The sequence below is a fragment of the Ranitomeya imitator genome, chromosome 2 (genome assembly GCF_032444005.1).
Source record: "Ranitomeya imitator isolate aRanImi1 chromosome 2, aRanImi1.pri, whole genome shotgun sequence".
Taxonomy (NCBI): Eukaryota; Metazoa; Chordata; class Amphibia; order Anura; family Dendrobatidae; genus Ranitomeya; species Ranitomeya imitator.
In genome coordinates this window covers 373,046,165-373,059,148 of record NC_091283.1, presented here as the reverse complement: position 1 = coordinate 373,059,148, position 12,984 = coordinate 373,046,165, and the positions used below count along the sequence as shown (strand labels likewise).

The 12,984-nt window shown below is 39.4% G+C and overlaps 1 protein-coding gene and 1 pseudogene across 1 annotated transcript in view; both read left to right on the top strand.

The window, feature by feature from the left end:
• The first annotated feature begins 850 nt into the window (after positions 1-850).
• Positions 851-12,984, top strand: part of LOC138666607 (zinc finger protein 585A-like) — a 112,436-nt gene continuing 100,302 nt past the window's right edge. Inside the window, exons 1-7 of the mRNA XM_069754803.1 lie at positions 851-1,018; positions 6,122-6,268; positions 6,398-6,577; positions 6,661-6,784; positions 6,868-6,965; positions 7,157-7,247; positions 8,796-9,808. Of these exons, the coding sequence (XP_069610904.1) occupies positions 989-1,018; positions 6,122-6,268; positions 6,398-6,577; positions 6,661-6,784; positions 6,868-6,965; positions 7,157-7,247; positions 8,796-9,808 (1,683 nt within the window). The 5' untranslated portion in view covers positions 851-988. The remainder of the gene's footprint in view (positions 1,019-6,121; positions 6,269-6,397; positions 6,578-6,660; positions 6,785-6,867; positions 6,966-7,156; positions 7,248-8,795; positions 9,809-12,984) is intronic.
• On the top strand, positions 7,948-8,100 carry LOC138668290 (U2 spliceosomal RNA; annotated as a pseudogene).

The window sequence follows — 12,984 nt, the reverse complement described above, 5'->3', positions numbered from 1 at the left end:
AGTGAGTGGAAACTCTCTGAATACTGTTCAAAATGTTTCAAAAACTTGAGTTTCCACTCCAAAAACTCAGCAAAAACACTGTGTGTGCACATACTCTTAGTGATGTAAACCCCTTAATGACCCCAGCTTTTTTCGTTTTTCACTCCCCTTCTTCCCAGAGTCATAACTTTTTCATATTCTCCGAAAACAGGCCAAGAAAGCAAAAATTCTGCCGGGGTATGTAAACTTTTGAGCACAACTGTATACACATTATCCATATACACCTATATAATATCCACACAGGTATTAGGATTATAACTCCAATTTTTGGCATAAAAAAAAATTATTGAATAAGGATTAATTAATAGTAATAAGAAATGAAAGCCCCCATTTGGAGCGCACACAGACAGCAGGGAAGTAGCTTAAAATGGAAATATACACCCTAAAATATCACCTGGCCTTGAGGAAGGACATAAAAACATACAGAGAGGCTCCTCAGTAGTCGGCTATGTAGGCTGACAATGTATTTATCAGTAGTGTCGAGCGGGCGTGTGATCAGAGGACGCTCATGTGCTAATAGTTTTCGAGCATGCCGAAGATACTCAGTGCTTCGCCATGGCTACATATCTCCCGTCTGTTCGACAGCTGCATCACATGCCAGGATTGCCTAACACACAGGCATGCCCTGCATGTGTAGTGACTGTCGAAGAGACGTAGGGACTTGAACATAGTTTTTGAGTACGCGAAGATACTCTTTTAGCACGCTCGCTCATCACTAGTTATCACCTGCTCTATCATTTTAGGAAGGGAGAATTTCCCATTTGTGCTCCTGAAGGATGACAAGGAGCTGCACCTCACTCTCGGGGTTCGTATTTCACTCACAGTCACAAAGCTCTGTTCTATGCATGCCTTATATAGTGCCACCCTATCCCTTGACTCCTCCCCTCCATGTGACTGATCACATGACTGTGACCTCATCACAGGTCCTGTTCGCACAGAACAGCCATATATGTGGTGGTGTGCGGCTCTGCAGGTGGAGGTAGGTGCTGGAGATTCCCCATTACTGGGTGCAAGGGACATTAACCCCTTCATTACCGGAGATAATTTAACTCTTAAAAGAGTAATTCCCAAAATAACAAGCCAGGATAAGGGATAGTTTGCTAGCTGGTGGGGATCTGACCTCTGGGACCCCCAGTGATCACAAGAAGGTGGTTTTGGATTCCTGACTAGGCCTGTCTTGAATAGAAATTATGTGCACTCGCTCCACATCCCCCTCATTCATTGTCTATGGGACTAACGGAGACCGATACAGCAGAACGCTGTTCTCACCTATTGCCATAGACAATGAATGGAGTGGAGGTTGAGCGTGAGCACTAGTGAAAAGTGAAACCTATAAAATTCGAACTTGCCAGATTCACGGAAATTTGATTCAACCCAAATTTGAAGGTTCTGCTAAGCCTCCATTTTCTCTGAAAAGACTTGTAACACTCTGAGGTCTCCTAGGACTGTAGCAAATTCCCTTTAAGTTCTTTAGTGCTCATACAGCCTTAGTAATGTCATTGTGTCCTCATAATATGACTTTGGTAAACGGATATGTGGTGACAAACACCTGTTTATTAATACACTGTATTGACTGACTGAAAGAGCGAGCCTACTGGGGGAATATAATTGATTTCCTCCTGGCAGCGTGGCTCTAAGTGTGGGTGCCTGGCAGGTTCATGAAGCTAATAACTTGCAGACTTACCTCATATCTGCACGTTTATAGCATTTTTTCACGTAAGAGGTTCCTGTCACCAATTTTTTAGTGTGTCAACCAATGCCACCACTTTTCTGAGTGCCAGTACTGCATTACCCAAATGTGTCCAACTTCCACTGTTTACCACCAAAAATGCATTTTTATTTTCCCTGCACTGTATGTAAATGCATTTGGTCCTGGTCTGATTGGTGTCATTTCCTCGGCATCTGTGCCGTCTCTTTGCAGCATATATCCACTGTCAAGTTCTCTTTAATCATCAATAGACTCGAGCTCCTAATATATAGGAGAAAATACACCGCTCTCTAAAAATAATGGAAGTAAACCTGGTAGTTCAGGAGATGTGTTTCCGCTTTCTGATGTGCATCAAGTTAATGCAGTGGCTGATATAACATCTGGTCCATCATGTCATACATACTGCAATCACTGCTGTTGATACTTGCCTGTTGCCTTGGTATGGGATTTTTTATGTATTACCCCTCCACTACCACTTTTCCTTTTACCATATCTCTTTAATACACTACAATGAAACTTTTTTCTTACCACAATTCCTTGCTTTTCAAAAAGAAACAACCAAAAATTGCTAAATATAACCGCCTCAACATGCCACTGGCAACAGTGTTGATGTGGTGTGTATGTTTGTTTAATGTGATTAATAAAATAAGTGTGCAGAAAACCAGTACGGTGTGTGACACATCTTGATGGCTTGCTTCTGCATTCTGCATAAATGTACACTGTCCTTTTAAGCTGCAACTGTCACCTTTGTTTTATGACTTTCTCCCCCTCTTTATGAGCTGTGACATCTTCTCCATATCCAGATTCGCCCTAAAGTGGATGATACATTTCCTGCTTTTGCTTCTATACAGGCCATTATAGTTCCTTCTGTTAGGCCACTTTTTGGTCATAAGCCAAACCCAGGAACAGAACAATCAGAAGAAAAGTATCATAGAATCATGTGCACCACTTCTGCATTTTTCACCCACTCCTGGCTTTGGCTCAAAAATACTGATATGAAATACTGAACGTGGGAATGTGGCCCCAGGCTGTGCAAGTGATATGATAGCTGCACGTGAGGTATTGTAGTCCCTCTGACTAATCTGCATTGTGTAAAATAGTTCTGACCATTTTAGGCGATTCACGTAAAGTGAATCACATATTTTTCGAAGTTGCTGCCTGTAGCGAATTCCTAAAAATTCTACACGATTTATTCATCTCTAACGTGCACCTAAGAGCTATTCAAGACATGGATCACAGAGGGTTAGAGCTGTCAGATCCCCAGCAATCCACAAGATAGCCCTTATTTTATTGAAGATATACCATACGTACCAATTAGACCTAGACTTGCTGATCTTGTCATCAGATCATCAGAACTGCAAAGACCAAAAATCCAGTTTTGAAGGAATTGTCCGCTACAATATTTAACAATTGCGCCCATTCTCATTAGTCATTTTTATGCTCTTCTGTTTTTTTTGTCCCCTTCCGTTTTCCAACAACATAGCCATATGAGAACTTATTTGCGGGATGAGTTGTAGTTTGGCGTCACATTTATTTTAACACCTATTGTACTGAATAAAAATATTAATATGGTGAGAAAGCTCCAAAAAACCCCCTTTGTTTTGGGGATTTGTTTTTACACCATATAATTTGTAGTAAAGAAAATGGCCTGACGACATTATTCGGGTCAGTACATTACTTGGATATGGATATTGAAACTCTTGAGGATCTACTTGCGATTGGGGTTCATATGGGGGGGTTTTGCATCGTTACTGTGGCTCCGTTTAGGGTTTTTTATCATGGCTCATGGGGTTGAACCCTAGGTCAGATGTGCAGATATTGGCTCATGGGGTCGGTTATCATGGGTTCTGCATCACCACTTTGGTTCTGCTTTAGGGTCTTTATTTTGGCTCATGGGGTTGTACCTCAGGTCAGGTTTGCAGATATTGGCTCATGGGGTCGGGTGCTATGGTTCAGGGTGTATGGACTTTTATGAGTGGATTGCTCATCTAATTCTATTATGCCGGCCCTTTTGGGTTGTCATCAGGGAACTGACACTATATTTATATAGCCATTTATCTATTGGGATTGCGCATCTCATTCTCTAGGTGGCGGCAATGGGCGGTTCTCATCTCTTCCGCCCTGGGATGGTTTACGGCGGCTGCGTTGTATCCTGGTGCCGCCTTTGATGGATCACGGCACCCACACCGGTGGGCTATTAGACATTACTAGTATGTATATATATCCACGTTTGGACTGTGTTTTCTCACTTCCCCTGACGAAGCCTCATCTGTGAGGCGATACGCGTGGGGCCATGGTCTGTGGTCCATCCCGGTTCCTCTAGCCTGTCATTTTCTTCAGGTTCGCATCAACGTGGTAATTCTCTCCTTTCATGGTATATCCACTAACTACTTTTCCTTAGGGTTGTGGATGGTTGGGCTGCTATAGGTATTGAGTGATTGCCTATCTCATGCCAATGTTATTTCCTTTTTGTGGATGGGTTATTCCGCACACCCCATGAGCCATTAACGGAGGGATATATATTTTATATGCACATTTATATGTATGCTTTATATATGCATTATTGTGTACCAAGTTGTATATTTGGGGTCACCATATGTGCCCGGGCAGGCAACAGTTTTGTCTGTTCTTTTAAATTATGTTTTAACTGTGAACCAAGAAAGTGGATTTTTTTTTCTTACCGTATTATTTGCTCTGGTGTGCATACTATGGTAGTGCCTTTTCTTCTATACACAATTCTGATGGTTTTTCTCTACCTATTGCACCCCGGTTCTTCTGTTAGGTCCATGGCTGTGCGCTGGGTTTCCTATGTTTCCACATTCACGTAAAGTGAATCACATATTTTTCGAAGTTGCTGCCTGTAGCGAATTCCTAAAAATTCTACACAATTTATTCATCTCTAACGTGCACCTAAGAGCTATTCAAGACATGGATCACAGAGGGTTAGAGCTGTCAGATCCCCAGCAATCCACAAGATAGCCCTTATTTTATTGAAGATATACCATACGTACCAATTAGACCTAGACTTGCTGATCTTGTCATCAGATCATCAGAACTGCAAAGACCAAAAATCTACTTTTGAAGGAATTGTCCGCTACAATATTTAACAATTGCGCCCATTCTCATTAGTCATTTTTATGCTCTTCTGTGTTTTTTTTCTCCCCTTCTAGTTTCCAACAACATAGCCATATGAGAACTTATTTGCGGGATGAGTTGTAGTTTGGCGTCACATTTATTTTAACACCTATTGTACTGAATAATGGGAAAAAATATAAATATGGTGAAAAAGCTCAAAAAAAACCCTCTGTTTTGGGGTTTTGTTTTTACACCATATAATTTGTAGTAAAGAAAATGGCCTGACGACATTATTTAGGTCAGTACAATTATGGCGATACAAAACCTCTGAAGTTTTTTTGTTTTGTTTTTTTTTATTTTGTTTGATCTATAACATTCTAAAGTTAGAAACCAAAATTTGCTTTGTTTCTCCATGTTGTGAGACCAGTAACTATTTTGTGTGCGTGAGCTTTTTTCTTCCGCTACGAGCAGTATTTTTGTTATTGATATCATTTTGTAGCAAAATTTTGATCTTTTTTTATCCCATTTTTGGCGAAGGTACGGCACTTTCTGATTTTTTTTTTTTCTTTTTTTCTTTACGCAGTTCACAATAATGCTTAAACTTACGAAATTTCAACAATAGTAGAGTTGGAAGACTATAAAAAAATCACCTGTATTATGCCCATCTGAAATGAAGCAAATAATGACCTACAGTTCTTTCCAGCTTTTTTTTATGACCTGGATAAGTTGTCGATGTGTAGTTGGTGACCTTTTTGGTTGGTTGACCACTCTTAAAAAGTTTTCTCACTGTTTTCTTCAAGTGGCTAATGGCTCTCACTATGGTCCACTAATGTCCCAGAACCACCATAGCAATGGTTTTTTAACCTTTTTCAAGCAAATTGTTTTTCAGTCACTTTGTTTGGCATCTGTAATTGAATGTCTTTACAATGTGACGAGTTCTAGATATACTGTATTTATGTTGTTAACTCAACCATAACATGGGTTGCATAAGTGGCGCAGTGTTTATTATATCTAACTATTTTGGCCCATAATGATCTACTGGGATCATGTGCCATACCTCAACATCTCTTTTGCCACGCCAATGTTTTCTTTTAGCATTCGTGAGGAGGATGTTGACAGTTTGTCCCTAAGTGTGGCGGAGCTGCCTTTATAAGATATACACCTCTTATTCCAATACATAAAAAAGAGAAAATCCAACATCTACATGTTCTATCTCTGCTTATGTTTCCCATTATTATCTCCATTAATTCTCTTATTACATGGGATTCTCTATGATTTTTTTTGTCCTCTCTCATTCAGGTCTCTACAATATCTGATCTCAGTGGAAACCATCTATATAAGAGAATTTTTTTGATTCACCCATCAAAGATGGATAAGGACAGGGAAAAGATGGCGGCGAGGATAATTCACCTCACCCTAGAGATCCTCTTCCGGCTTACTGGAGAGGTGAGAGATTCTGATGGTGTCACATTACATCGTTCTTATCCATGGGAATAATAGATGGACAGAATTGGAGAGGTGAGGACTCTGGAAATATCTTTAATGAGATTTATTAATGAGTCTCTCCATAACTAGGATTACACAGTAGTGAAGAAGACCTCTAGTGAGCGCGGTCAGGCCCCAGTGTCTGAGGGATGGGGAAGACCCCAGAGCCCAATCACAGGGTCTCCACCTCACCCCCTTATAGAAGAGGACATTGATGACCAGAAGATCCTAGATCTCGCCTACAAGATGATTGAACTGCTGACTGGAGAGGTGACACGGCTGTGAATACTTTGCTATTATACATTAATACTATGAAGGGATCGGGGGGATGACGGTATCATGGTATGTCTCAGGTTCCTATAAGGTGTCAGGATGTCACCATCTATTTCTCCATGGAGGAGTGGGAGTATTTAGAAGGACACAAAGATCTGTACAAGGACGTCTTGATAGAGGATCCCCAGCCCCTCACATCACCAGGTAATAGACAGGACTAAATACACACAGCCTATAAATATCTGTATATAAAGACTGAATTCAGTCCCTCTATATGTATCCTACAGTTCCATCCAGTAGGAGGACAACACCAGAGAGATGTCACAGTCATACTCTTCTACAGGACTGTTCAGAAGAAAACCTCAAGTTGCCACAGGATCATCAGGTAGATGGACAGAAGGTGTCATGAGATCTTCCCTATGATGTGTAGACGGCTGTGAAGGTCTTGTGCTCAGTCTTGTTTTATCCACCAGCATTATATACTTGTGTAATGAGAACGGTGGAGATGGCAGGATTAGAGCTGATCATAGATGGGACTTCTCCATCTGTCTGTGATTTTTACCATCTGTGTTTCAGGGTAAAGTTCTGACCCATATTAATACTACAGAGACATTTGTGATTGGTGATAAGTGGTGTAAAGAGGAAATTCCTACATATGACTATCCGGGTGAGTAGTAACCACTAAGTTCAACCCATATGCCAAAAGAAGGTAAAAATTCCATAGGTGATGCTTAGTTTTTTGAGCACTGTGTTCTGTCTCTGTTAGTTGTATATTCTCCCCTAAGGCAAAATCATTTATTTTGGATGAATATGTAAAACTCTTACAGATGATAAAATAAGGATGTAAAAATGCAACAAGTACTGATATGATATATGCCTGCATAGAAGAAATACTACTTACCCGCTGCTGCTCTAGTGCTCCAACAGTGTTAGCTGACATGGCGACAGTAGTGACGTCACAACTACAGCACATGACTTCTGTAGAAAATCACTGTTTTTTTATTTTACAGCATTTAGTGTGTGGTATAAACAACTGAGCAATATTATTCTCAGGTCTCCATAGGCCTGCTCCCAACATGTGGTGTACATGTGCGTCACACATCGGAAAGTGTTTAACACACTTTTCAGCTCTTTCAGGCCATAGTGGAGCTGTTCTCCTGTCAAGGAGCAGAGGGACAGGGTGCAAAAGGGTAAGGTTAATGAGCAATGAAGGTTTATCATTGCTATTGGTTTAGCCTCTTGACTTAAATTCACATCTAGATTTTGGCTTTATTATTATCATGTAGTCATAGTTCTTACAAATTAGGTGACGTGTATTGTCACATGTACATTTGAGATGCCACAGCTCCATCAGATAAGAAGGGTTTATATATTGCCTTCTGGGTAACATCAAGTGTAGAATCTGTTCTCATCATTGTTGTGTTTGATAAGATCCCTATATGGGGGCCATACAGTAAATTGATTAGGTAGATAGAAAAAGAGCTTGCTCTGAGTATCTCCATCATAAAAAAAGAATTAAAGGTTTGATTAGACTGAAGAATTGGCCAATCACACTCTATCTCGAATTCAAAACCAATCAATCCACGAATAGGAACGCAAGTCATAATCTTACCTATTATTTCTTGAAAGGCGTTGGCTGTGTGCAGTTTTTGTAAGGCCCACATACACATTAGATTGACATCAGACGATGTGGGGCAAATAAGGATCCAGTGTGTCACATTTTGGACTACATATCCTATTGTTCTCGGTGAGATGAACCTCACCCAGATGATTCTTACCATGGCTCTCTAGTAGAGAACGCCAGAGCACTTGGCAGAATGAGTACACCTGTGTATGGAGAATTTGGGAGAGTGAGCTGGCAATCAAGAATAGATGTGGCCTGGCCTTCCTCTGGCAGAAAATATCATGGGTGGTGGGTGTCAGGCTGATGGATTTCAACCAGACTATTTTCAATAGGGATAAAAAGACAACATACCGGTAGGTCTTTTTCCTCTTGTAACTCCCTGTCCCTAGTTTTTTATATGTGGGGATTATGTAGGAACCAACAGCTATTTAATTTTTTTTTTTTTTACACTTAAATCGGTTAATTATTGAGTTTTGCTATTTGCCCTGCAATTTGTATGGACATTTTTATATAGAAATGTTATTCAGTATCAATATAATATTTAGGTTGTATTATTCAAAAATGCAACAAAATTAATTTTATTCTCGGCAGGTGACTGTAGCGGAAGCTCAGAGGAACATGTTATGTCTACAGATTTTAAAGCAGAAGATGACGGTATCTCAGAAGATACATTTGAAGAACATGCCATTTTCCCAGATATACCCTCAGCCCTTTTCAGCAAAGATCTTTTATTTGATCCTTTTCATCAAATGCTAGCTTCAGATTTGCCTATTGAGGAAAATAAAAATAAATGGAAGGATGTTGAACATAAAAGAACTCAAATAGGGAAGAAGCCATATTCACACATAAAAGGGGGTAAAAATTTTACAGATGAATCGCATTTTTTTAAACATGAGACACGTCACAGAAATTCAAACCAATTTTCATGTTCAGAATGTGGAAAATGGTTTAACAAGATATCAGCTCTTGTTAGACATGAGAGAATTCATACAGGGGAGAGGCCATATTCATGTTTAGCATGTGGGGCATGTTTCACAGAGAAATCACATCTTGTTAGACATAACAAATGTCACACAGGGGAGAAGCCATTTTCATGTTCAGAATGTCGAGTATGTTTTTCAGAAAAATCACATTTAGTTGCACATCAGAGAATTCATACAGGTGAGAAACCATTTTCATGTTCAGAATGTGGTAAATGTTTTAACCAGAAATCAGATCTTGTTTCACATCAGAGAACTCACACAGGGGAGAAGCCATTTTCATGTTCAGAATGTGGAACATGTTTTACTGGGAAATCAAATCTTGTTATACATCAAAGAATTCACACAGGGGAGAGACCATATTCGTGTTTAGAGTGTGGGAAAGGTTTTACCAAGAAATCACACCTTGTTAGACATCAGAGAATTCACACAGGAGAGAAGCCTTTTTCATGTTCAGAATGTGGAAAATGTTTTTCCTGGCCATCCAGTCTTGTTAATCACCAAAAAGCTCACATGAGGGGGAAGCAATTTGCATTTTCAGAATGTGAAGAACTGTTAAATCCAAAATCAGATCTTGTTAAGGATGAGAGAAGTCATACAGAAGAGAAGCTATATTCATGTTTTTAATAAGGAATATTTTGTCCATAAAAACATAATCTAAAACATCAAAGAATTTTCAGGGGTGAGTAACAATTTTCTTTATGATACAGATTTATGTTATCGACTAGTGGTACGATAAAACATAAATCTGTTATAATCAAGTAACATGACATCTCGCACACAAGAAAGTAAGGAAAATAAGAGTACTAAATAATGAAATTTTCACAATCACCAATGAAAAGATTATCTCAATTTGCAAATAGACGGTCTATGTCTGTCTATGTATCAGAGTAAAATAGGTCACATTTATGAACACACTTGCATTTCAACATTTTTTTTTTTCATTACCGATCATAAATAAATGTGTGCTGGGAAAAATTTTGGGCAAACTTTCCTTATATTTACAATTGTTTCCCACTCAAGAATCGAATCATCTCGGAAATAAAATGTCGTTTAATGCAGTCTAACAGATAGAACTATTGGAACAGGACCATTAAATTCAAGAAGTAAGCATTAATGTCCTCTCTTCTATGGTATTCCACTATATCTTACAGGTATAACGATGGAAATATATGGCTAAAAAAGTTATAATCTATCTTTTGCTCACAAGCATTAATTATGGTGGCTTCCTGCTTGTTTATATAGAATTCTGCAGTTTAGCTGTCTGATGGGATCTGGACAGCTTTCTGATGAAGAAATGTTTGAAAATGGAACAAGTTTAGTCTGATGGCTTAAAGTTACTTCATGTTGAAGGATAGAGATCTTTCTTTGATATATCACATTTTCTGAACCTGGCGTGACCTTATGTGTAACCCAATCGCAACCTGATTTATTCAGAGTGAGGACTGTAAGACAGCTGGCTGTCAGATTCAAGTTCCAAGATATTTAGTATAGGGTCAACCATCCAAGGATATATTTGTTGATTAAAGGAGAGAAAGAAGCATGTTTTTGTTGCGAGATAACAGAATCTTGTCCCAGTATTTCAGAACAATGTTTTGAATGACCTGGATATGAACCTAACCCCATGGCACTTCTCTGATGGCAGAGGTGAGAAAGTCAAGGATTTTCATCATGTAATGAATGGAATAATGATGGAGAGATCTCAGATGACATACAATGTGAAAGAGGCTCAAAATTTTTTTGTCGGAAAGGGTCAGCTGAGTTCATGGTCAAAGTGGCTACTCTGAAACTATGATAATTTAGGGTGATTGCTGAAACAAGATGAGATATTTTAAGATTTTTTTTTAAGAACCAATGTTCTCTGAAGTTTCCAGAGTCAGATATTAGCAATCAGTCATCTAGGAAAGGCTAGATAAAGACCCCAGTCTGGTGCAGCTCAGTGGACAGTAGTACTGCTCTTTGATGAAGACTCAATGTGTTGAAATGTAGATGCAGAATGTAATGTTGAAGAGGAAGCCCAATACGCAAAAACCTGTGAGACTTCAGTACTAGCATGTGAAGGTAAACATTGATTGTAAAGATAATCACCTTGTTGGACTGACTGACGTATTGATCATAAACCAGTCATGTGATCATAAAAGACACATTTGATTTCCAGAGAATAACTATTGACAGTGGTAGAGGTGACATCCCAAGATCTTTCTTATACAAAGAGGTGCCAAATTCCCCTCAACTGGTACAATTGGAGATGAGACAGAATAAGAATTACCATACTTTTTTGAGGGAAAGGTTTTTTCTTAAAAGAAATAGAATAATACTAGCTGAAGAGCCTGGCGTTGCCTGGGCATAGTAAATATCTGTGGTTAGTTATAGCACCTCACGTCTCTTATTTTCCCATCACGCCTCTCATTTTCCCCCTCACATCTCTCATTTTCTCGCTTACACCTCTTATTTTCCCCCTCACTCTTCTCATTCCCCCCTCACTCCTCATTCCCCCTAACACTTGTCATTTCGACCTCACATCTGTCATCACTCCATTATTTTCCCTCACTCTCATTTTGCACTCACACCTTTTCATTTTCACCTCACACTCCTCATTTTCACCTCACACCTCTTATTTTCCCCTCAGTATATACATGTTTGTCATCTCCCTTATATATAGTATACACCTGTATGTCATTTCCTGTATATAGTATATACCTGTATGTCATCTCCCCTGTAAATAGTATATACCTGCTGTATGTCATCTACTCCTGTATATAATATATACGTGTATGTCATCTCCCCTGTATATAGTATATACCTGTGTGTCATCTCCCCTGAATATAGTATATACGTGTATGTCGTCTCCCCTGTATATAGTATATACCTGTATGTCATCTCCTGTATATAATATATAGCTGTATATCATCTCCCCTGTATATAGTATATACCTGTATGCCATCTTCTCCTGGCTGTCAATTTGCCTCCAACACTTTTCCTTTCACTTTTTCCCCATTATGTAGATAGGGGCAAAATTGTTTGGTGAATTGGAATGCGCGGGGTTAAAATTTCACCTCACAACATAGCCTATGACACTCTCGGGGTCCAGACGTGTGACTGTGCAAAATTTTGTAGCTGTAGCTGCGACGGTGCAGATGCCAATCCCGGACACACACACACACACACACACACACACACACACACACACACACACACACACACACACACACACACACACACACACACACACACACACACACACATTCAGCTTTATATATTAGATTACAAGTTAAAAAGAGAGGGGCTCCCTATCCCTGCTGTCTGAATCTTCATCTGGGTCCTGTGGTTATGGCAAATGAATTCCAATAGTAGAAAATAAAAGAAATGTTCTGCAATGAGGTCCAAATGGAAGAAAATAAACAAATGAGAAGAGCCTGTGCAGTAGAAAGTGTTTGTCAGAGAACTTGTGTGTTTCCTAGAACAGCCAGTAATGTAAATGGTGCTGGAATAAAGGACGGGAAGGGAGGAGGCATCATGTTGGTAGCTTAGCTGCAGAAGACGCCAGCCATAAAGCCTGATCGGGCAAAAGAAAACTGTCTAGTATTGCTAGGCGACCAGTAGCACAATTAGTGATAGATCTACAAGGGGTTGTCCATTTCAGAAAATCCTGGTCTCCAGACATGGATAAAAAAGCAAAACAAAAACTTCTTTACTCACTATATGCGCTGGTATGTGATATTAAGCTCAGTTATTGGCTGCTGCGCTGTAGAAGTGATTACTTTTTTACACACTTTTAATGAATTTCTAATAAAGAAGCT